Source organism: Fusarium proliferatum (genome assembly GCF_900067095.1).
Source record: "Fusarium proliferatum ET1 genome assembly, contig: FPRO_scaffold011, whole genome shotgun sequence".
NCBI classification, from domain to species: domain Eukaryota; kingdom Fungi; phylum Ascomycota; class Sordariomycetes; order Hypocreales; family Nectriaceae; genus Fusarium; species Fusarium proliferatum.
Window position 1 is genome coordinate 92,348 of NW_022194800.1, and position 24,217 is coordinate 116,564.

The 24,217-nt window shown below is 49.7% G+C and overlaps 10 protein-coding genes and 1 non-coding gene across 11 annotated transcripts; 8 read left to right on the forward strand and 3 right to left on the reverse strand.

Annotated features, from left to right (window-relative positions):
- Nucleotides 1-1,930: 1,930 nt before the first annotated feature.
- On the forward strand, nt 1,931-3,385 carry FPRO_08212 (putative BCS1 protein precursor; the record flags this gene model as incomplete). The annotated part of the gene is made up of 1 exon (XM_031221855.1): nt 1,931-3,385. One exon carries the CDS (start codon nt 1,931-1,933, stop codon nt 3,383-3,385), a length of 1,455 nt encoding a protein of 484 aa, XP_031087372.1.
- Nucleotides 3,386-4,036: 651 nt separating this feature from the next.
- Nucleotides 4,037-5,038, forward strand: FPRO_08213 (uncharacterized protein; the record flags this gene model as incomplete). The annotated part of the gene is made up of 1 exon (XM_031221856.1): nt 4,037-5,038. The coding sequence occupies one exon, from the start codon at nt 4,037-4,039 to the stop codon at nt 5,036-5,038; it is 1,002 nt and encodes a 333-aa protein (XP_031087373.1).
- Nucleotides 5,039-6,517: 1,479 nt separating this feature from the next.
- Nucleotides 6,518-8,304, forward strand: FPRO_08214 (putative amino acid transporter; the record flags this gene model as incomplete). The annotated part of the gene is made up of 3 exons (XM_031221857.1): nt 6,518-6,779; nt 6,881-7,591; nt 7,640-8,304. The coding sequence occupies 3 exons, from the start codon at nt 6,518-6,520 to the stop codon at nt 8,302-8,304; spliced, it is 1,638 nt and encodes a 545-aa protein (XP_031087374.1).
- A 320-nt stretch (nt 8,305-8,624) lies between these two features.
- On the reverse strand, nt 8,625-9,074 carry FPRO_08215 (uncharacterized protein; the record flags this gene model as incomplete). Its single annotated transcript, XM_031221858.1, has 1 exon — nt 8,625-9,074. The coding sequence occupies one exon, from the start codon at nt 9,072-9,074 to the stop codon at nt 8,625-8,627; it is 450 nt and encodes a 149-aa protein (XP_031087375.1).
- A 1,332-nt stretch (nt 9,075-10,406) lies between these two features.
- On the forward strand, nt 10,407-14,460 carry FPRO_08216 (uncharacterized protein; the record flags this gene model as incomplete). The annotated part of the gene is made up of 3 exons (XM_031221860.1): nt 10,407-10,737; nt 10,787-13,756; nt 13,817-14,460. 3 exons carry the CDS (start codon nt 10,407-10,409, stop codon nt 14,458-14,460), a joined length of 3,945 nt encoding a protein of 1,314 aa, XP_031087376.1.
- Nucleotides 14,461-16,165: 1,705 nt separating this feature from the next.
- Nucleotides 16,166-16,615, forward strand: FPRO_08217 (uncharacterized protein; the record flags this gene model as incomplete). Its single annotated transcript, XM_031221861.1, has 1 exon — nt 16,166-16,615. One exon carries the CDS (start codon nt 16,166-16,168, stop codon nt 16,613-16,615), a length of 450 nt encoding a protein of 149 aa, XP_031087377.1.
- Nucleotides 16,616-17,028: 413 nt separating this feature from the next.
- On the forward strand, nt 17,029-18,708 carry FPRO_08218 (uncharacterized protein; the record flags this gene model as incomplete). Its single annotated transcript, XM_031221862.1, has 1 exon — nt 17,029-18,708. One exon carries the CDS (start codon nt 17,029-17,031, stop codon nt 18,706-18,708), a length of 1,680 nt encoding a protein of 559 aa, XP_031087378.1.
- A 532-nt stretch (nt 18,709-19,240) lies between these two features.
- tRNA lies at nt 19,241-19,323 on the forward strand. The gene is given in 2 exon segments: nt 19,241-19,277; nt 19,289-19,323. It is a non-coding gene; the product is annotated as a tRNA-His (tRNA).
- A 604-nt stretch (nt 19,324-19,927) lies between these two features.
- FPRO_08219 (putative GTP-binding protein) lies at nt 19,928-21,435 on the reverse strand (the record flags this gene model as incomplete). Its single annotated transcript, XM_031221863.1, has 4 exons — nt 19,928-20,479; nt 20,692-21,177; nt 21,235-21,306; nt 21,361-21,435. The coding sequence occupies 4 exons, from the start codon at nt 21,433-21,435 to the stop codon at nt 19,928-19,930; spliced, it is 1,185 nt and encodes a 394-aa protein (XP_031087379.1).
- Nucleotides 21,436-22,378: 943 nt separating this feature from the next.
- Nucleotides 22,379-23,195, forward strand: FPRO_08220 (uncharacterized protein; the record flags this gene model as incomplete). The annotated part of the gene is made up of 2 exons (XM_031221864.1): nt 22,379-22,480; nt 22,551-23,195. 2 exons carry the CDS (start codon nt 22,379-22,381, stop codon nt 23,193-23,195), a joined length of 747 nt encoding a protein of 248 aa, XP_031087380.1.
- Nucleotides 23,196-23,480: 285 nt separating this feature from the next.
- FPRO_08221 (uncharacterized protein) lies at nt 23,481-24,194 on the reverse strand (the record flags this gene model as incomplete). The annotated part of the gene is made up of 1 exon (XM_031221865.1): nt 23,481-24,194. One exon carries the CDS (start codon nt 24,192-24,194, stop codon nt 23,481-23,483), a length of 714 nt encoding a protein of 237 aa, XP_031087381.1.
- Between the last annotated feature and the right edge of the window lie 23 nt (nt 24,195-24,217).

A 24,217-nucleotide genomic window follows, 5' to 3' on the forward strand; every position in this document is an offset into this window, starting at 1 on the left:
GACTTACACACTTTTGGCAGTTAGACAGGCGACCCAGCGATGATGTCGGTAATGACGAGAGTGGAAAGAACTGTCAGGATTCAAAGATGAAAAACATCAGCATGGAGGGAGGGAGGGAGGGGCAGCCGACTTATATGATGTCTCCCGTCCTAAGCATCGTCTCCTCTGTGCCGAGAGCTATTCCTACCACAGCCGATGCTTCGGGGCACTCGACGGGAACATGCGGGACGGCCTGTCCCTTGGAGACCATTGATCGAGCTCATCACTCTCACAGTTTAGCAATTACTGACTCTGATTCTCGTGTGGACCCATCTTCCCCGCATACTTGGATATCATGAGCATCACGGTTGGCTGGAAGCGCCATGGTTCATGGCTGTGGATGTTCTGGGCTAACTTCCGCTGATGCTCATGGACCAAATCTCCAAAGCCACGAAGCTGAGGCCAATCATATGAACCAATGCGCCGCCGCGGTTGCATTGCCGACGACAACCACTTCTCGGTCATTCTCGTACAATGCAAGGTTTGCGCATCGTTGAAACGTGCTCCCCAGCAATATCATTCATATTGAACTCAATTTGAGTAATCTTAGCTGGAAATCATGATCGCAATTGAATTGGTGGAGCTTCGACATCATCTTGTGGGGTGGTCAACCAAACATGGTCTCGGTGATCTAACACCGAACCACAGTTCCATTCATCATGACGAGGACGAGGCAAACTCGGATCAGCAATTCGAATCAATGCTTCTCATGTCCAATTTCGACATTCCTTCCCGGCTGATACCGAATGTCCAACCCAGAAATGGCGAATGCAGATTTTGCAAATTCTGCTCGATCGACAGGACAATGCATGCCACGCCAGTTGGACATGGTCATAAACTTGTCACTATTTACGTCACGCAGTTTGTGTTTGAAGAAAGCTAGAAAGCCACCCAATTACAATCCCGAGTAGTCTAATCCCTCAGCGGATCTGGTCAAGGGGTCAAGATCCCATCTAGACCATCCATCCGAAGATACATTGCATCGAGGCACTGGCCCATACAAAGAGAAGTTGTGGTTTCGAGATCTTACCCCCACCGGTCCCTCCATCCGTCCTTCAACCCCGCCTAGGCTACGAGGTTCCAGAACTCCATGAAGCTCACACCAATCTCCTGCTCCCCCACTTACAACTGTTGGATTAGCTAACGAGTTGCTACTTATCGTCAGTCAGTTCGGCAAAATCGATCTTAAGCTTGTAGAAGTAGGAGGCCCTTCAACAACAACTGATTGGCTTCCGTAGCTCAGGTGCTTGGAGCGTCGCACTAATAACTCATACCGAGTATCTGGTGATAATGAAGCTCAAAGTAATTTTTATCATTTCTGTATTTTAGTTTTTATCGAAGTAAAACATTGAGTCAAGTCAACCAACTACCTCAAGGACAGAGCGATAATATGAATTTTAAATATATAACTATCAGTTTCTTACCGTAGCTCTTTAAAGTTAGGTTATACTACTTATGTTGTTCTCTATTAGGTACCCATGTAATCTCAGATATATACTTACCTAGGTACAGAATACCCTATACATAATGTCTGGGTTTCTGGTGGCAAACATCAGGTGGGGAGTCACTTGTCCACGAATTGTCAATATCACAACCACATCATAGAATACATAACCTAAGACTTAGTACCGACCCTGATACTTTTTATTTATTTAATTATAGCTTAAAATCCGATATTATATCTTATCGTTGTCGGCAATATGAAGATTGGATCTCATTCACGTGCAGCGTAGAAAAAAGAGGGTCGCCGAGTCAATATCATCTCGAGCGTCACCATAACGTTGTCAACTAATCGTACCGATGCCCTCTCTCGGGCTCTGCCGACCAGAATCAATGGGAAAATCTCAGCGCCGTCTTCTAAGCCATCCATAAAACCACTTCTTCGCCGAAAATGGACGAGGAAACCCTCAAGGAAGCTCTCAATAGCTTTCCGAACGCGGAAAAAACGGCACCACCTGCAGCAGCAACTTCAGGATTCAACATCAACGCCCTGTTTGAGAACCCGCTCTTCGCTGGTGGGATCGGTCTTGCATCACTTGGAGCAGTCGCAGCCTTTGCACGAAAAGGCGCAATTTCTGCACTCGGAGCAGCTCGTCGTCGCTTGCTCGTCAATGTCGAGATCAGCAAGCAAGATCCCGCATACCCATGGATCTTAGCATGGTTGTCACAACCCCGCGAACACCCAGGCTTCATTGCTTCTCGCCTCACACGAATACATAATCTCTCTGTTACGACGACGACTGCATCTCGAACGTCTGGGGTTAGTGGACCCCAGAATGCGCACTTCTTCCTACAACCGGGTTTCGGACGACATATCGTCAAGTTCGGCAATGCGTACATTGCTGTGAACAGAGAAAAGCACAATACGGCGAATATGAATACTGGAGAACCACACGAGATTGTTCAATTGACTACGTTATGGGCGCATCGGCATGTTTTCGAGGCAGTTTTCAGCGAGGCGCATCAGTTGGCTGCCAAGGCGAATGAGGGAAAAACTATCGTGTACTCGGCTCGAGGAATGGACTGGGTACCGCTGGGTGATCCAAGAAAGAAGCGACCATTGGGTTCCGTCATCTTGGATGACGGCGTCAAAGAGAGTATCGTGGGTGACGTAAAAGACTTCCTGAACCGGCAACAATGGTATGTGGATCGAGGTATTCCCTACCGAAGAGGCTATCTGCTGTATGGTCCTCCAGGCAGTGGAAAAACATCTTTCATTCAAGCCCTTGCAGGAGAGCTGGACTTTAGCGTGGCCATGATTAACCTCAGCGAGATGGGCATGACGGATGACAAGCTAGCCTATCTCCTTACAAAACTTCCCAAGAGGAGCTTGCTTCTGCTGGAAGATGCAGATGCAGCATTCGTGAACCGGCGCCAGCGAGACACTGACGGTTATAGTGGTGCTACTGTTACCTTCTCCGGCCTCTTAAACGCTCTCGACGGTGTTGCTGCTGGCGAGGAGCGCATTGCGTTCCTGACAACCAACCACGTTGACCGTCTCGATGCCGCGCTCATACGACCTGGCCGTGTAGATTTGATGCTTCGAATCGGCGAGGCCACACACTTCCAGGCTGCTCAGATGTGGGATCGATTCTACGGTGATGTCGATAAAGATCATTCCGGCAGAGAACGATTTCTCAACAGGCTCCAAGAGCTTGGTCTATTCGGCGTTGGAGCTGATGGCAAACCATCGAATCGTCACACAAGCACAGCAGCAATTCAAGGACTGTTCCTGTTCCATAAGGACAATATGGGGGGGGCTATTAATGACGCTGATGGTCTCATCCCCCGAAAGTTTGAGGCTTCGGATGAGGTCCCAGAGGGAGCAATCAAGACACCTGCGTGATTGCATGAGCACTTGAAATTTGTATGAATATGTAACATATGACTGGCTGTTTTGATACCCTGGATGGAGCTTGAACGAAAAAATGTGTAAATATATGTGTATCGGTACGTGTAGTGAACACGAGGCTTAGGAAAGGAGTTTACTGCCTTCTGCGGCACAAATCCTATGTTACTGCTGAATGGATGACAGGATGATTTATCTGTAAAACCTAATGACTCCTGGAATGATATGCCGGCCAATTGCAGACAGTTTTAGTTCCCCTCATGTTTGTCCAGGCTCGTGACTTTATCGTGGTTTGGAGTTTTTTGGTAAATAGATGTTAGTTGGGGCCACTGTTGCCTAGTATTTCATCTGAGCTCACCCACGGATATAGACTCAGTCATCAGCTTCAACCTCACAAGCTGCAAAATAAAATTCCGACCAGCCATTCCTCAGAGAGAAAGAAAACACCGGAACTTAATATAAGGCATCAAAACAAACTTAGCAAAAGGTATCCTAAGTTTCTATTAAATTTAGGCTCAACTATGCTAACTTACTTTAGCCTCTTTGTCATTTACGGTCGAGGTCCTAAGTTTGCTTTCCTCCCCTAGCCATTTTAACGCACGTCTCAAATTATCCTGAATCAAAAATTTCCAGAAAGGCCCTCATCCAATGTCGTCCAACAGAGGTCAGCGAACGCTTGATGCGTGGATAAAGTCCAGGCCATCACGACCAGTTGCTTCAACATCTCAAGCAAGAGGGGCTTCATCAAACCAGCACCCTTATCCATTGAGAAGTAGACGAGACGATCCATACAGACGCGGCGTTGCGCTGGCAGCTATAGCCAAGGAAACGCTGACAGTCCTCCCTGGTATCATTTCTCAATTGCCGAATCTCGACCCCTACAGATCAGAGAAGCTCGAGATCCACCAACTACCTCCTCTTACGGCTGCCGAATGTCCCAGACGGACACCATCAGGGAAAGCAATTATTAGGATTTCCAACGATGACAGTTTCAATGCGGCTATACACCTTGCGGATCTCAAAGGACCTGCATCAGGTCGCGTTGCCGTGCTGAATATGGCAAGCCATGTCAGCCCGGGTGGAGGATGGTTGAAAGGAGCGCGTGCTCAAGAAGAAGCGCTATGCTATCGAAGTTCGCTGTCTCTTTCGCTAGACAAAAGATATTACCCATGGAGGCAACGCATGGGTATCTACACCCCCGATGTTGTCATTATCCGCTCCGACCAGGAAACTGGACACGGACTTCTCATGCCTACTATCCAAGCCCAGAATTTACCCGTCGTCAGCGTTCTCAGCATCGCAGCCCTACGCACACCGCCTGTCAGGGACATTGTGTTGAATACACCCAAAGGTCCCGTAGCCAGCAAAACCTACGCACATCGTTCTGATCGCGATCTCACCAAACTCAAGATGAGATTATGCCTTCGAATGGCAGCACGGCGAAACCACGGCTTGCTTGTACTTGGCGCCTTGGGATGCGGAGCGTTTAGGAACCCGCCGGAGGAGGTCGCTCGTTGTTGGCTGGAGGTGCTGAAGGAGCCCGAGTTCCAAGGTGGCTGGTGGGAAGAGGTTTGGTTTGCTGTGTATGATCGCAGAGGTGAGGGTAATTTGGAGATTTTTGAGGAGATACTCGGTGGTGTTGAGGTCTAAGATGAGGATATACCTAGCCGAGTAAGACCTAAGAAGCTTGCAAAAGCACTGGGCATCAGTTTAGGCGTAAGCCAGATGTATTAGATTCTCTTCTTCTTCTACCTTTCTCTTCTTCTCCTTCAATGTTAATTTATGCATACTAAGTGAACTCCTTTTCATCCTCAGCCCCCGAGGAAAGCAATCGTCCAAGGGCACTGGCTGCATCACAAGACGAGCTTGTGTTGACAAGAACAGAATCTTATATCATCCAATCTTCCGTCTCAGAGTCTCAAATATAACCATGCCACTTGTTCTATTTGTTGATCTTCGTTGCTTTCCGTTGAATTACGGAATCGGCCCGCCATTTGGATCCGGCAATGTGGAGCCAACGGCGCCGATGGTCCGGACAATCGGCGGTACTACAGCGTGCGTCTGTAGCTTAGCTCGGCATGTGAAATAGTGTCTTGGAAAAGCTTGACATTTAGATTAGACAGTCTGAAACAGAAAGAGAATGTGATTGGATGTTGGATGTCAAAAAATGAAAATCCCACGTTGGCGTTGTCTTTGGCTGAGAATCGTCATCACGGGTAGTATGGCACAATTGATCAGGGTTGCTTTAGCTGAAGCATAAACGAACAGGATCTTGACTAGCGAATAACCTATGGCCTCTACCTTATAGCTAGGTGATTCTTTCTACACGGCTGAGATCTAAACTCCTGCTACAACACCCTCTCATTCTCGGGTTCATTCAAGGATGCTTCAGTACTTGACGCTAGCAATCTCTAATAAATCTCCACTGATGTACCACTTTTATGGTTTGCAAACTCTTCCTGCGGGATATTTTGATGTCGTGATCAGCGGTGGTTATTGCGTTTTAGGGAACCCCAGGTTTGCAACGCCACAAATGCATCCGAGAACGATAGATCCAAAAGCAATGAAGCCACATACAGATTCGTGTGGGGGTCTTTACAAGGGAACCAGAGAGCAGCAGTTCCTCAACATGGAAGAGACACACATGAGAAGTACAGAATAAGATGCATAAATACGCAGTCACACGTCTCTCTCTTGTGAGACTAGGGTTCTTTGAATCCTAGGTCCAGAATATACCCATCCTTTCAGGGTACCACAGGCCTCTTACTCGCTGCCATCCCAACCTCGGTGACCAGCAGATAAGACCCGACGAGGATAGCTTCTCGAGAACCCATGAAGAGCGGGTCGATCCCTACTCCTGGATGCAGAACCCTACGCTCGCCTGCGTTAGACTAGCGGGCCCTTTGATGATGGCAATTATGCCATCCTGTCGCCTCTTAAACTAGCGTCTACTCTATCTCGCCTTTTCTTGCAAGCCTTTTACAGAAGTTTTATATACGTATCCGTGAGCCCGAGACACTTTCCCTCCTCCCATTCCAGCGGCTGCGTCTATATATCAACAGCTTATCTTTCTTGGCGGTCACCTCTGATTCGCACCCCTCTTTGTCTGTAGAGGTTGTCATTGCCAGTATGGCGTTCAACCACAATAAGGATGAGGATGTCGTCGCTGGCGATGGTCCGTCTGAGCATAACTATGACTCTGGACGCTTGAATGATACAGAAGAGGCCGAGTCTATAGACCCGGATTCTGGTGTTAAGCGTGGTCTGAAGAATCGACATTTGTCTATGATGGCTTTGGCTGGTATCATCGGACCTGGACTTCTTGTTGGTGCAGGTGGTGCATTGAATGTCGGAGGACCAGCTGCATTGCTCATTGGATTTGGTGTTGTCGGTATGATACCCCTTGCTTTCAGGGCCTTGAAGAGAATATGGCACCAGATGGTTCTATTCGGTGCTCAGGTCTTTGCAGAGTGCAATGCTAATTCTTGGCAGGTATCATTGCCTTTTGTATTATGCAGTCCCTCGGCGAGGTGACAACACTATACCCTGGCGGTGGCTCTTTTATCTCTCTCGCCGAACGCATGGTAGACAAGTCCTTCTCTGTCGCCGTAGGATGGAATTACTTTGTTATCTGGGCCGCTGTCCTCGCCAACGAGTACAATGTCATCTGCAGTATTCTCACGTATTGGGGACCAGTCGTTCCCCTATGGGGTTACTTCCTCATCTTCTGGACAGTTTTCATGGGATTCCAGCTTCTCGGTGTTGAAGCTTTTGGCGAAGCCGAGTTCTGGCTTGCGCTTATGAAACTCCTCGGATTAACAGCGTACTTCATCTTCGCCATTATCTACGCCGCTGGTGGTTTGGTCGGTCAGGACGGATCTGTTGGCTTCAAATACTGGAGTGACCCGGGAGCTTTCAATGGAAATGGCTTCCGTGGTGTTGCGTCTGTCTTCGTGTTCTGCTCGACATTCTACTCTGGTGTTGAGTCTATCGCTGTGGCTGCTACTGAAACGAGAAATCCTGGCGTGGCAGTTCCTCAGGCTATTCGACAGGTCTTTTGGCGTATCATCTTCGTCTACATGGGATCAGCTTTCTTCTTCGGAATCACCTGCCCTGCTAATGCGGAGGGGCTGGTGAACGGAGGTTCCAAGGCCCTGCAGAGTCCCATGACCATTGCGATTCAGAATGCTGGCTGGCAAGGAGGTATGTGCACGAACTTCTCTCCTCTGCAGAATACTAACAAAATTCCAGGCGTCCACCTTATCAACGCCTTCATTCTCCTTACTTGCCTGTCCGCTATCAACTCATCCATCTACTTTGGCTCTCGAACCGTTTTCTATATGGCGCAGTCTGGCAAGGCTCCCAAGATATTCGGCTGGACCAACAGCCGAGGTGTTCCAGTCTGGGCAATTTTCATCACCAATGCTGTCGGTTCCATTTCCATGATGAATGTCTCTACTGGTGCCTCCAAGGCTTATAGCTATATCGTCAACCTATCCGGTGTCAGTGCTTTCCTTGTCTGGGGCAGCATCTGCTTTATCCATATCCGCTTCCGCCGAGCTTGGGTTACTCAGGGTCGCAGTCTCGATGAGCTTCCGTACAAGGCACTCGGCTTCCCATACCTCGCTTGGCTCGGTCTTGGGGCTTGCATTTTCTTGGCCTTGGTTCAAGGGTGGACTACGTTATCACCGTTCAATGCTGGAAACTTTGTGGATGCTTATATCCTGGTGCCACTATTTGGTATCATCTACGTGTTCTGCAAGCTTTTATGGCGCGGAAAGGATCCTCTCAAACGTAGCTGGAGCATCGATCTCGATAGTGGCAGAAGAAAGGATCTGGATTACAAGAGTGGCCCAACAGAGAGTGGTGTCCCTGGCCAAACGCCTTGGTGGAAGAAGGTATGGGCTTGGTTCTGATTTGAACCAGTGAAATTATGGAACTTTCGGCTTATGATGATGGGCTTTTCATGATACCTGTTTAGCTTATTATTGCAAACAAACATAACTGGCTTCTCTATCTCCATATGTTGTACATTGATATAGTCTACGAGATTACACTCTCAGATTGGCATCATTGCGAGAATATGGAAAGCACATAGTATTATCCATCACGAAGTAGCAATGTAAAGTTTTAGAGAGGGACAGCTGTATATTTATAGATTGAAGCTCCATTCCTCCATTTTTTGTCTAAGCTTTGCCACATTGGACACGACCAGAGACGATATCTCTGGCTGTGTCTAATTAGTCCCCTCATTCTTATGTGTACGATCGTTTAGGGGGACAACAGAGACATGCTCTCTTGGCTCTATGCTGAAGCCCACGGCCATGTCATTCCAGTCCGCCATTGCAAGGGCAACGAGCTCGCCGCCAGGATGCTCTGGGGTTCGCCGGAACCTTGCCTTAGCAATAGCAGCAGCATAGGAATGTCTTCCCGTGCGATCAAGGGGCATTACCTTGATCATGTCTTGCGGGCAGAAGTTGAGTGGAACCTTGACCATGACCATCTCAACGCGGTAATCGGGATCAATAGGCCATGGAATATTCCTGTCAGCTATGACGCTCATAGCAGACCTGACAAGATCATGCGTGATGTAGACGGGATACGAGTCCGGTAGATCGGGACCAAAGGCCACAAGCTTGTCTCCGAACAGTGAGCGGAACTTGTCGCAGAGAGAGACCTTGAGCATGTTGAATTTAGGGCTTGAAAGCTTGTGATTACAAGATATCATGATCACCTGGTAGTGGAGGATTAACAGAATTTGGTATATAATGGAGTCGTGGTCCGTTATATACAGACAGATAATATAAGAAACATTTCGTTTAACTGTTCAGATGGACACTTCATTCACCAATGGCTACATGAATAGAAGTACTGAAAATCCAAGCATCTTCTTTGTATTAAGTAATTCACCAGGTCCAAATGGGCAATTCTCTTTGTTCTCACCAAGATACCTACTTACTTGTTCAGTAAGATATACTCAGTCAAAGACGAGAAGTTGTTCAGAGACAAAGATGGACATTTCATAAACTTGTCGAGGCAAGAGTTTTGCTACTCTGTCGCTCTTCTCACGTAAGCCAAGACGGCCTGCTCTGTTTGTCGACTACAATCCATCACCACCTGGAGAATCTCAAGATTGGCATTGTCCATGATGAGTGGGTCGTTGTATACTGCATTGAAAGCTGCTTAGTGGTATTGAAAAAGATTGGGGTAATTTCAATACGATATTCTGAGTCATATAGAGCACTTTTTCTAACAATACGTATCATTGTGGTACAATAATCTCTTTGTCAGTCAATGATGCTATTCACAGTCACATGTGATACCTCATTCCAGGTCGGACTTATTGATTCCCCGGTTTAAGTTCAGGGGCACTGCAGGGGCCTGTGCGGAGAGCTCGGGAGCGGGCTGGCGGGCGACCACAGTGTTGGGTTCCTGTACATATCCTTCTTGTATTCTGCACCAGTACATCACCAAGCTGGCTCGTCTCTTGAGTACCTGTACATCTAGAGCCCTCTGCCGATCTCATTGAAGTGATCGCAACGTGCCCTGCTGCGCACCCTCTTGAAGCTCCCAACAGACATCGACAATCTCGACTAGTGATCTTACATCACGATCGACGATTTACGCATTAGCCAAGCGTTTCGCTCGCTACAGCTTCTCCAGCAATTGCCGACTCGTACAGGACAAAGACACATCTCCTCTTCAACCTCACCCACGTCATACGCATCATATAGATAGCTCCTTTCCACCAATAAGTGGGCTATCGCTATCGTTATCGCCGTCGAATGCCTCATCGCCGTATCATGAAATTTAGCCCGGGTGCTACTGCGACTTAATTATATTCACCGATAATAATCTCTCACGATCGAACAGCATTCGTTCTGCATGTGTCATCATCCCGCTTGGTCCGTCCACGATCTATATAAACGGCACCCAAACTCGATCCAAATACCATCCTCAACGTTGCGACCTAGGGAGGTCGAGTGAGCTTCGAGACGGCCGGTTACAAGTCGAATGAATGCAACCTCTAAACCCCTTTCTGGCCGCCTTCTTTAAGAGCTCCCTTCCTAGCCAGTGCACCCCAGTACATCACCACATCCTACTGGTTCCGTCAACGGATGTGCTTCTCACATTCCGCGAGACCGAGAGCGGGAGTGCCCCTGCTGAGGTCATCGCATCAGAGGACTTTCTCGCCAGTCACGTTCTCCGTGTGCCATCTCCAAATGGCGTCGCAGGAGGCAAGGATGGTGCCCAGAACTTGAGGGAGGTGAGAGGAAAGGCAAAGCAGTTTACAACGCTCAACGGCAAGAGTGTGGTCATCAAGGACGCTTTCATATACAGTAACAAAGGTGCAAAGCCAAGAACTGGCCAAAGGCAATAATTACTAACCGAGGATAGGCTTCAAAACACTCGCCCAGGCCCAGCTTCTGAACGACATCGTCTTCTACCCCGACGTCTTCGAACCACGGCAATGGCTTCTCTACTATATATCAAGACCCCTTGTGGGCGTCTGGGAGGAGAACAAGATTACACCAGCCATCTTGGTCCCCGGTGTACGAAAGCGCAGGATTTCCGATCAGAAACAGACACCAAACGCCGAGTCCACTGAAACCACTGCTCCCCGAAAGAAAGACATCAAGAGTTTTCACGACCTCCTGAACAATTTCCCGATGATTGCGCGCCAGATGCAACCCGGCCTTGAAAAGTTATTCGTCGAGTTCAGCAACGTCTTCCGAAGTCCACTACCTCCTCCCCCATCAGCCGAGCACATTCCAGATCCTCCACCGAATGGGCCTATCAACAATGCTGCAAGGCGAGCGCGCTCCAATAGCGCATTAGCAAGCACGGGCGACGAGGGCAGATTGCCAGTGACGGAGAACTTCTATGCTGAGGACGACGAAGATATCATGAGAGCTTCTCTTGAAACCGCAGTCACAACTGCAATCGACCTTTTCCAAGGGGTCGACAAACAGCAACTTTCTCTTCTTGGCGCAACGACTGATCTGACTGGTCCTCTTGTGGAGAAACTGATTGAGCGTTATGTCACAGAAAATGTTCACAGTCAACTTTGGCCGAGACTCAATGCACTGAAGAGACCTTATGATCTCGAACTGGAAGCAAAAATCAGAAAGATGCAGTTTATCGATATTTCGCAATTAGGCATTGCCATTGATGGCGGTTCGAAGGCGAAGCATGACCTTATCATTCAACTAGGTCCGGCCGTTGAGGAATTCAAGAAGATATCTGCGGCCACTTGCCCCCAAGTCATGCTGGATCTTTTATTATCAACAATCAAGATTGTGTCCCGCTTGACGGATTCATCGAAACCTCAGGCAGCGTCATCTGATGCATCCCCGGAGAAACCCATCATGACTATCAACGCGGATACATTGGTCTCATTCTTGCTCTATGTGGTCATCCGATCACAAGTCAAGCAGTTACAGGCCCGCCTGATTTACGTCAGGAATTTCATCTTCATAGACGACGTAGACAGCGGCGAGTTGGGCTATGCGCTCAGTACATTCGAGGCTGTGCTGGCTTATCTTGTTCTTGACTCGGCCGGCTTAAGGCGAGCCAGCAGGAGAAACAAAGCCCTATGGGACGCGGCGAAGACAGGAACTCTGGACGACCTTAAAAAGATAATGGAACCAGGCTCGGGGGCTGCAGATGACGACGAGCTGTCAGAATCACCTACGTCTAGCCGTCGAGCATCTACAGTGTTGAATCTCCAAAATGACACGAGATCGACAGGTCCTTCAAGATCTAGAAGATCATCACTGCGACTCTCCTTTAACGATCCGTCACCATATGAACACTATTCTCATGGTTCGGGATTGAGTCATGTATTCCCCTTCCAAGCAGAGGGTGAAGACGAAACACACGCGCACGACTTTTCTATACCAATACGACGGGTGAAGAAGGTAGCGATGGACACCCGAAGCATATCAGGCGATTCCGAAGTTTCATTCCACTCTCGCACGGGGAGCGTTGGGACCATCGGCAGTGCTCTGGAAGGGGACATTTCAGTGAACCGATTGTCACAGACAAACAACTCTTTTGGGGAATCAGTTCTTATGATGGCCATCCAGGCTGAGCGTGCTGAGACGCTCAAATACTTGCTCTCCTTGACCGATTATTTCTCTCCTTCTTTTGTCCTAGATGACATGAACAACGAAGATACCACTTTACTGAGTGCTGCCATACAATTAGGCAATGCTCAAATTATAGATTTGACACTCGGATTTATCATCATGTCGACAACTCCCGAGCAATTAGTTTCATATCTGGCGCAGCAAGACATCTGGGGACGCAGCTGTGCTCATTACCTCTTCAATGCACCGGCTTTGATCACTCGAATCGGGCACCTAATACCTTGGCGGCAAAGAGACAAGAACGGGCAAACTCCGCTCTTCGCTCTTTGTCGCTCTTATGATCATAACAACTATCTGGAAATGGTGGAGGCTGGGCTCAACGCTGCAGCTGCAGCGCAACATGATGGAATGCCACTCCATATCGACGAACATGTTGACAACAAGGGCAATACACTGCTTCACATTGTCAGCAATGCTAGTCTTGCCATGAACATACTGCAGTTTTGCGATGTTGACGTCAATGCGACGAACGATAAGAGGTTCACAGCGTTGATGGTAGCCAGCAAGTATGGCAGATACGACATGGTCCGCACTCTGTTCGCCGATCCAAGAGTGGATATAGGGGCAAAGGAGATCAGAGGCCTCACAGCAGTTGAACTGGCGAAGGATGACGACGTGCGGAACAAGATCGATGATCTTGCCTTGTTCAGCATGCCCGCTGGGCCAGATGCACGTATCACTGGTGTGGTCAGGGCATTCTTCGTGGAAGATGCGACAGTGAGATTGGTGTTGAAGTCAGCGGCTCCGACAGATCATGATAGTTATACGGTGACAACGAGTCGTCGCTCGCTGTCTGATTTCGAACATCTCCCTACCCTTCTGGCGCTTGAGAATCCAGCTTCGTGGATACCGTCACTCGCCGATGTTCGCTCTCCGTTCCAAATACCGTCGAAGCCATCACGAGCCATTCTGCGAGACATGCAAGCTCGCGCAGACTGGTTCTTGAAGATAATGCTAATGCATCCAACTTTTGCCACGCACGAGATGCTATGGGAGTTTTTCCTGGTACCAGAATTGCAGTTGGATATGATGGAGCAACGGACGCTCCTCAAGACAGAAGCGAGAGCAGAGAAGGTGCGAGATGAATATGAACCTGTGGAGGACGTGAGAGAGGTGGAGCAGTTTGTCAATCATGCGCGAGAAATGATCCGGAGCGTGAACTACTCGACTAAGAGTGCGACCAGACGCGCCAACAACCTCGGACTAGTCGCAGCAGGTACGTACACTGGACGAACATCATGATCCAATGGATTTATGTGAGCTAACGGGTAACCAGACATGTACGATTCCTCGGTGCTGCTTCATCGAGCTGTTTCAACACTGCAGTTCCTCCCTCCGAGATACATAGATGCGTTTGAGACGTATGTGCGATCCATCGTCCCCACCCAGTCAAACGCGCAAGGAAACCTTCACTCGTCATTCCTGGCTCTGCAATCTACGGTTCAGGCACTGCTGGCGTCCTTGTCTCGGCCACCCTCCATCATTTCTCAGATGAGGGCGGCCAAGCGTGAGGCCGACAGGAACTTTAATTCTCTTAACAAGTCGAGGTGGCCGCTGGGTCTCCTGGATGATACTAGACAGCGATTATATGATGAAAAGGAGGAACGAGCACGGAAGTCTCGGGAAGAAGCCGCGAATCTCGCGAGGGAACTTAGATACACACAACAGACAGTGGCTGGAGAACTAGCAGGGTGGCAAGAACTACACGAGAAGATGGGCCGCCACGCCATCCGAGAATTTGTAAGGGGGATGGTCGTGCAGGAGAGGATGAAGCTGGATGGTATGCTGAGAGCACTACGAAAGGTAAGGTTGCCTGATACGATTGTGGTGGATAACGGGACTAGAACACCAGGCCCATCACAAGTGAGGAAGCCTGAAGAAGTCGAGATGGATGAGAGCGGGGATAATAGCGAGGCTTGATGGGGAGGGTAGTGTTGGGTGTGGATACGATACTGGGGAACTCCAATCCATAAGATGAATATCAAGCATATCCATACACAACACCATGAAGACGCGTGATATGGCGATGGGAGATAGAAGAGACGCGTCGAGTGGCGGTGGAGCACATGTGCTTGATGCCAAGCTGAAGCTGATCTGCATGGGTTGCACGAAGCGAAGGAGGGGGGGGGGGGGGGGGGGGTCTGGTAAGGCAGAGACAGACAGATGAGATGAAATGGATGGACGAATACCCGTCGCTGGTCAAAGAGTCATAGAAAAGTTATTCCGGGTCACTTACATTAAGCGTATATCTTATAACAGTGAACTATTCTTTTGGATAAGCTCTATACAGTTGGCTATGTGGACGGAGTCTAGGCATAAACGTCTAGAGATACAATACTGTTACAGGGAGATAGCAGATATTGTTCATTGAAAATGAAAAGGAGAGAAAAGAACCAAGAAAATACAGAGGCTCTAGGGTATTGAGTATGCGTTGAGTGGCACGACGATGAGGCAGGCAGTGTGTACCTGGCGTCATGAGGTCCACCACGGGAAGCAAAGTACACTACGGAGAGGCACAAGAGACATTGTCGCACTGAACACTGGGGGCTTGCGAAGGTGTAGGGGTTACAGAAGAGGTAAGTGGAGCGAGATACAAGCGTGGACGTGGTCGCGTTGGTCAAAGAAGGCGTTTTTGGCCGTCAAAGCTTGGCGAGAGACTAGGACCAGGATAGAGAATGAATGGCCAAAAGTTGAATGAAACATGAAACAAGAAACGGCAAGACACGCGGGAAAACGCAGCACGTCCACGATAGTCTGCAGCAGATACTACCCACCTCCACTACCTACCTTAGTACCTAGCACGTAGTACATATACGCAGTAGCCTCTCCATATTCTAGAGTCTCAGATCAAAGAAACTTCCGCGATCGTTAGTGGACGCGATGTCTATTGGCTGACGGCGCGTGGGATCCTGGCGCGTCGATAACAGCGAATGAGAGTCAAGAGCCAGGTCGCGACACTCAAGCTCGACTCTCCAAGAGAACAGGTTGAGGCTGTGTAAGTCGAGATGGGGAAGAGAAGAGAAGAGAGATGGATCAAGAAGTCTGGTGGACTGACAGCAAATTTCCGTAGCCGCGGAGAATGGTGCGACGATGGGCTTTTAATCAAGTCAGACACTCACTCACTCACTCAAATTGGCTGTGGATGTATTAAGCGCCCGTTAGGTAGAGACAGTTAATAAATTAAACGCCCGGCGGTTAACGGCAGCGGACAAGGCAAGGGCCAAGGCCACTGAAACCACGCGAGAGGATCTGCTTCTATTCTGAGACTTGGTTTGAGAGAGGGAGACAGATTGAGGCTCATGCTCATACGTATGTTCTTCTAAACGCCATGTATGAGCCGAGCTGGGCTGTTCTTATGGCGCTACTCTACGGGAATGTTTTAGATCTGGACTCCCGGGCGGGGGGGGGAACAGCGATGACCCTGAAAATGGAATGGACGGTTGGTTGTCCCTCGCAACGAGAAACTGGTGTAAAACGCGGTGGTAAATAGATTTGGGTGCAGAACACGCTCTGGAGAGGGACATCGCGACTTGTACGTAGAGAGTCGCGTTCTGGTGTTGAACCGAACGAACCACGAGAAAAGAGGGAGGGAGGGAGCTAGATATGCCGAGTCAGGGATCTAAAAATGAGTCACAAGCGCTGGGCCATTCAGCGGCCGGGCTCGTGCATTGACAGACCCAAGCCGAGAACCACGATCCTTGGCGATGATCATGACGCCTGGGGTAGTATTACACATTGCACAGTGCATCGCCGCTCTCGCACTTACATGCTCTCCTCTCAGCACGAGGCGCTTACAGTGTCAATACGCATCCGCCAATCATGGCCCTCTGCAACTTACACCTCGAGATCGAAGCGCGTCCGCGATAATTCTTTACAGAGACAGAGAAGGAAAAAAAGAGACGTGTTTCAGATTCTTCTCTTTCTCGTGTTCCCAATGAGAGACGAGTTGTCTAATGTTTCTTGTTTCGTGGAGAGTCCAGGGGATCGGATGGGTCCTATGCCGGAGCCCACAGCCTACAGCCCGTCAGCCGCCCATCGCCAACCATTGTCCTTCTCTGCTTCATCGACAGCATAAGAAGACGGCCTCGCCCTGGGTCTCTGGTCCTCTTTCCTCTGCTTCTGTCCAGCATCTTTCATCGTCGGCCTGTCTTTTACCAATCATCTCTAATCATCCTCACTCTCCTCTTTTCCCATCTATTGTGATCCGGTATCACCATCACCATCACCATCACCAGATCAAAAAAGCTTCACAGCAAACTTCCAAGTCTCGCTGGCTCTGAGACTACACTCTAACCAACACCAAAAACCTTCCGGTTTCATCTTGACCTTTTTTCCCCCACGGAGCTGGTCTCCTGATCCTTGTTCATACATTTATAGACTCTCACTAATACTTCCCACATCATGTCCACGTAAGATATTCTCACCAACCAGCAGAGTCCATCCGCCATACATAATGCTAATACACTCTCAAGAAGTCTGGCTGTCGATATGCCCTTCGACTTCAGCTTCCCATCTGCCTCTATTGAGCGCACAAGCCCTCCTCCCAGGTCAACTCTGCCCTTTGACCAAGCTTTTCTCGACATGGCCTATGCTTCAGCTTCAGCTACTGCTGCTGGCCATATCTCTGGTCACTCTCGCTCATCATCCAAGGCTTCAGTCTACTCTGCCATCTCAGCCGACTCAGACCATGAATCTCTCTGCTCCCGTCTCACAACACCTCCTCGTGCTTCACCAGCTGTTCGCCAGCATGGCCCTCTTCTCCTGCCAAAGATTCGCTCTCAAGACCAGGATATTGATGCCACCCCTTGCCACTATCGCATGACTACTCCTCCTGCTCCCAACCCTGCTCGTCACTCAAGGAGCTACACCAACCCCGAGTCTCTTACCATCGCCTTTGACACTCCTGGCTCAGTCAACACAAGCTTCTCCAGCCAGCCTGACGACACTCTGTCTGCGTCACTCCTGGCATCTCCGGCCGACTTTGCCACTCACATCTCTGCCTCTCACCCACGCCGTGCTTCCAGCCTCGATGTCTCCACAATCGATCGTTATGGCTACCCTACCTATCGTCAGATGCCCTCGTTCGTTCCCGTCCCTCAGCAACAATCTGACTACGGCTTCTACGACTACAGCCCTCGTGCTCAGTCTCCTCTGAGCCTCACTGCCACTCCGGACCCTACTCCCAATACCAACCTTCTGAGCTTCCTCACCTCTTCCAACCCAGCTGCTTCTCTGGTCCGCCATATCTCGTTCCCGGTGCGAGATGCTGCCACTAAGCACTTTTGGTGGGATGTTCGCAACATTCGCTCTTGGTCCTCTTTCAACGCATCTACCATTCTTTCTCTCCCCGGTGCCTCTCTTCTTCTTACGAACCCTGTTCCCGCTCCTCTGCTCCCCCAGCCTACTTTCGCATCTCGTCACCCCGAGACTGAGGCTCAGCTTCACTCCATCTACGCCTCGTACTATCTCCCCAAGCTGAACTCGGCTTTGGCCATGTCATCAACTCGCCCTCTTCACCTCTCAGTGCCCCCAAAGACTGCTGGCATGAACGATCTCCTCTTTGCCGCCAACGCTGCCGGGGAGTCTGCTACTGCTGCTGCCATGTTTGGTGGCAAGCCCACTGCCCGAGTTGTTGGTATTGTCCGCAGCTTCGACCGCTTCAACACTGGCATGCGAGTTGAGGGCAACATCAAGCGTGTTGAGTATCTCCGTGGCCTCTCAGCTATCCACCACGCCATGCGAGAGCACGGGTGCCGCTATGGGTTCATCCTTACCGAGATTGAGCTTGTGCTTGTCCGCAACGGCACTGCCAACACTCCCTTCTTCGGCGATCTCGAGGTTACATCAGTCCAGCTCGCTGCCTCTGCCCCTGAAGGCGATGCTTCGACCCTTCCCCACGAGACTCCGCTCACTGCATGCCTCGCCCTCTGGGGTCTCTGCCAACTTGCTGCCGACGACACACCCGCCGGCCATGCCCACTGGCGTGCTGAGATCGGTGCACCCGCTGAGGGAACTCGCCGTAAGGCTCAACCCCGTGACTCCTGGATTCCTCAACCCCAGCTGGCTGAGAAGCGTGAGGCCAAGAGAAGCCGTGGATGGGTGTGGCCCGAAGACGCCATCGGCCGCAAGGAGCTTGGAAAGCGAGGTGTTCGATATGGAGGAGTCTAGGGGCCTGGCGCCTTTAGCAGGATGACGATGATATGATAGATGATGGATGACTGGAAAGAAAAGACATGGTAATGAATGGACATGCGAATTGTAATGGATTTAGTATTTAATTAAACTACTTCAAACCCACATTGACTGCATCTTGGTGACATTAGCTACTGAAAGAGTACGAGCCAAGAAGCAGCGTCTTTATCAGAACAAAGCAACTTGGACAAGGGTTTGTAGAGAGACCTTATTCCATTTACCTACACGCCTCTGATTGTCTAGGTAGGTAGATCGTTAAGCTTGTTTATACCATGGGCTGTATCACCATTATACCACCTCGACATCCCACAGTGCCCAGCAATAGACTTAGAAACAATCACTATATTGCATCTCTTATACAACTGAAATATAAAAAAGGCACGCCTTAGCTTAGCCACATTTGACATTCGGGGACATGGTTGCTCAAAAGAAGGCGTTATACCTTTTCTTCCGTGCCTGACTCATGTACATAAACCGACTTACACAACCAGTTTGCACAACAAAAAACGCCGTCATCGTATAGGGGTCAGTACATCAGTTTGTGGCTCATTCGAAGCACTGAAAACGCAAGTTCGAGTCTTGCTGACGGCAAGACATTCATCTTTTGCCATTTTTTTGCAAATCATTCATGTTATGGACTCAGATATGCTGCCCTGTTATTTTGTGCCAGGGTTTTTGCCCCTCTTAACCCCGCCATCATGGAAGACGAGAGAATCAAGGATGAAGGTGGAGCGGTGGGATGCTGTCCGGCAGAATGAGGCATTCTGTACTGAAATGCAGAGAAGTTGACAATATAATGCGGCTTGCTTGCCATGTTACATTGCTGATTTAAATAGATCATGTTCAACTTGGTAAATTGCATACTGAGTTGCCTCAAGTCTATCACTGTACACGGTAGTAAGCGATGCTGTTTCGAAGTAGCTAAACGAAAGTGTTAGCGCTGATGACGCAAATGTCTCAAATCCCATTACATCTCCAAGACGTAAAACCATATAAGAATCTGTCACAACAGCACGACAAGAAGCTGTACGTATAAAGTCATAGTGTAGGGAACATCAAATAATGAAAATTATCCTCATCGACTGGTGATAGCCATTACAAATGTAAATTCATGGGGACATAAAGTTGATCTTCATCACATCATTGCATTTAACTTTTTTCTATGGACTTAAATACGCCTGGTGGTATCGAGAGCTTAGCTCTTGGCGGCACCAGCCTTGATGTGCAGGATATCGCCGTCCTCGACGACGTATTCCTTGCCCTTGGTCATGATCTTGCCCTTGGCCTTGACCTCGGACTCGTCACCGAGTTCCTTTAGGGTGTTGTAGTTGAAGACGAGAGCCTGGATGAAAGTCTTCTCGAAATCGGTGTGAATAACACCGGCAGCCTGAGGCGCCTTGGTGCCAGTTCGGATGGTCCACTGTCGAACCTCATCAGGTCCGACGGTGAAGAAGCTGCCAAGCTGAAGGGTCTTGCGCATCTGAAGAATGACCTTGGGCAGAACAGAGTCGGCCCCGACGTTCTTCTGCTCCTCCTTGGCCTCAGCCTCGGTCTCGAACTGAGTAAGACGAGACTCGTAAGAGACGGAGACGGGAATGAGAGGGTCGCCCTTGGCGTTCTCGTTGATCCACTCGACAATCTTGGGAAGATGCTTGTTCTTCTTGCGGATGAAGTCCTTCTCAGACAAGTTGACGAGGTAGACAACGGGCTTGGCGGTCAGGAGGAAGAGAGGGTTGATGACCTCAATCTGGATGAGAATGTCAGTGAGGGTTCTCATGAGTTTTTTCCAACATCAACAAGTGTGAAGATTTGCGATCAGATTAAAGTTTATCTCACAATGCCTCTAGCGTTAATATGTGAGGCATTCGACGAGCTGGGTTATAGATTCAGGCCATATGGCCTTTTGTCATCAGGAAAGCAAGATGTGTAGAGCAGAAGAAATGGAAGAAAAGTTCTTACCTCCTTGGGGCCCCAGGTACCCTTGCGGACATCCTTGCCCTGGTTGAGCCAGTCCAAGATCTTCTCAATGGTTTCCTGTTCTTGCTTGGCCTTCTTCTGCTCCAGAGACTGGCCACCCATGCGGGTCTTCTTCTTCTGGTTCTCGAGGGCCTTCTCAACGAACTCAATATCCTTGAGTCGCAGCTCCTCGCTGATGATGTCAAGATCACGGGTGGGGTTCACGTCACCCTCAATGTGGATAATCTCGGCATCATCGAAGCAACGAACAACCTGGAAGATGGCATCGACGGCGCGAATGTGCGACAAGAAAGCGTTTCCAAGACCAGCACCGGTTGATGAGCCGCGGGTAAGACCAGCGATATCGTAAACGGTCAAGTTGGCGGGAACAACGGACTTGGGCTTGTACTTCTCAACGAGCCAGTCGAACCGGTCATCGGGCACGACGACGCGGGCTTCCTCAGGGTCGATGGTGGCATAGGGGAAGTTCTTGATGCTGTCAGCACCCCGATACTAAAGACGGCGAATGGCGAGGGGGCTTCATACAGCTGGGTTACCGAGGTTAGACTTGGTAATGGCCTGGAAGAGAGTAGATTTGCCGACGTTGGCCAAACCGACCTGGACTATGGGTTAGCACGTGGCATACATCGACGATAGGATATTGTCACGCACAATACCACTCTTCAAGTTGTTTCCAGGCCTGCCCAGAGGGATCTTCTCCTCGACGACTTGCTTCTTAGGAGGCATCTTGCGTGACTTGGCGTAGTTACGACGTTGAACGAAGAAAGCTAGGCCCAAGTGTGTGGATGGAACGTGTCCAAGAGCTGCAGAGCTTGCTGCGCGGGGTGCAAGAGGAGGAAAAGAAGCGAAGAAGATGGAAGATTTGATGGACTTCGTGGTGAAGTATTCAGGTTGGCTAGTGCCAACCTCGGACGGCTTCGAGAGCGAGAGCGACGACGAAGAGAAAGGGAAGAAAGGGAAGTTGAAGAGGGAGAAAAAAAAATCTCTTTTTATTTTCCGCGAGCCGAGCTTGGGGAGATGAGATGAGAATTTGTTCGTGACCCCACCTTGCTGGGGTTTAGAGAGGTTGGGCTGTGCCAAGATCTTTCGGATAGTGGGAAAAGGTAGTTCCGACTGGAATTCGAAGACGACGTCATTGGCTGACGAAAGCAGCTGGGCATAAAGGTACCAACCAAGCCGTGCGCAGAAGGACCCTGGGCCTGGATCCAGGATCCAGTGAACAGGCACAGCACATAGTATGTCACAGAGCTTAGGCCCCGTGGTTTTGGGTGTCCGTCTTTGGAAATGCCTGACCTGAGTTACCTGAGGTTACCTAAAGTTAGTAGAGAGTAGTACAGAGGCAGAGTGACCTAGGTTTTGGATTTCGCTGGGCTTGATCTGACAGGAACGACAGGAGCTCAGCCGGGCCGGCCAGTCCGATTCCTTCAGTTATTTCCTTTCTCCTTCACTTCTATTCATCAACCTTTCAAGTTAGAATATTCATCTTCTCTTCGTGCCCCACGATTGTTTGTCTTGTCAATACACCTACGGACACCAACCTACAGCACTATAAGCCTTATTAGCCTACCATTTCCCCAGTTCAGCCCCGCTGACCCGTCAGCTGCAAACCCCAAAGCTTCAAGCCACTTGACGTCGCAATAGTTGCAGTGTCTGTATCAGCTTTTGCATGATGCCGCGTCACAAGAAGAGCTCTTCGGTGAGCAGATCTCACCGCTCAACATTATCTTTATCCAAAACTGAGATCACTATACATGTCTATGATCTACTGCCGGTAAGTGAAGTCGCTCACACTCATCTCACTAGCTTTCATGAGCATGACGCTGATACGCGCGGCATCACAGCCCGGCCGATTATCGTCGGTATTATGGACAGTAGGCGCCTCACTACTTCATTCGGGTGTCGTGATCAACGGGAGGGAATACGCCTATGGTGGGCATGATAAAAGAGGCCTCACGGGTGTATACTGGACAAAGCCCCGGACCGAACCGCCCGGAGGCACTTTTCGATGCGAGATTCTGCACGGATTCACTCTTGCGACAGAAGACGAGATTAATGCGACTCTACAATCTGCCTCTGAAGAGTTTCTGGGCACTTCATACAACCTTCTGACCAAGAACTGCAACCATTTCACCTCTTATCTTTGCAGGAGACTCACAGGACAGTCAGGCCCAGCATGGTTAAACCGTGCCGCCAGTATCGGAGTTGCGCTCCCTTGTGTCGTCCCTCGAGATTGGATTGAACCACCCGAATACGACACCAGCGAAGGTGCGCTGTTGGACGATTACGACAATTCGAATGACGACAACTCTCATACGTTGAAGAAAGCGACGGACCCCCATCTGCTAATGGGAGACAACGATAGCAACGAAGATGACGAGTGGGACAGCGCAGAAGAAAGACGACGAGGCGGCAGCGGGAAGGGCAAGCAAGCCCTCCGCGATTCCGCCGGGCGTCGTTTACCACCAGCTGAGAGGGCCATCCGATGATAGAGTATAAATGAGGCTGCGGTGTTAAATGGAGTTTGGCGTTTCGAGGTACCGTTTCCATGGGTTAGCACGATACCAATGGCTTTATAGTCTAGGAGCAGATCATTCGTTTGGGAACTTGCAAGCAAAGCAAGCTGTGCCTTGTTCATTTGTATAGTACAGGTCGTACAGAGTATAGTACATTCACTTTCTCAACCTCCGCGGCGAAGTGATATTCTCATGTGAACATATTCCCAAAAATGTGCCCGAATTCCAATTCCAATTCCAATCCAAAATTCCAGACTTTTATAGACGTCGAGGCTTCTCACTCCTGGTACCACCAAACTTGATTCTAGTCGAGTCGGCTACACGGACAATCTTGTCTCGTAAGACCTTGCCCTCGGGGCTCATCAGAACCTTCAGAGCAGCCTCTCGTCCCTGACCGAAGCCGCGTAGCACAACCTCTAGTCGGTTCATCTTCATGGGCCAGCCGTTGTGGATCAATCGCTCCAGGACATACTTGGTGAGGGAGTAGGCGGAATCGAATAGACCACGGCGAGACTTGCGGAAACCAATGTTGCCAGCTGACAGAGAGATAATTGGTTCTCGATTGGGCTTGGTGCAAGTAATGTGGGTGTTGTGCTTGTGGGAGTAGATGTGAAAGTGGTATGGCTCGAGATCGTCCTCCTTTGCCTCGGCCTGTCGACGGGTATCTCTGGATAGTGGGCTCGTATCGATGTTGGAGGACTTGTCAAGTGTCTGGAAGACAAGACTTTGAGAGAGGTTGGCCATGGCATTGTTGGAGGAGGGTCTCGTCTTGGACGTCTCTGAGGGGCCGTAGATGTTCTCTAACAACGAGGCCGTACTGGGTCGGCTGGGTGCCCTTCTGGGTTTATCATCGCGGTTGGACTTTGTCTGGGAGATGGAGCGAGCGATTTGAAATGACGGCTTTTGGACGTTAGCTCGGGAGGATTGAAAGAGCGATTGCGCCGCGAGGCGACTTGTCAATGAGCGACTCATTTTGTTCTCATTTGCCTGGACCT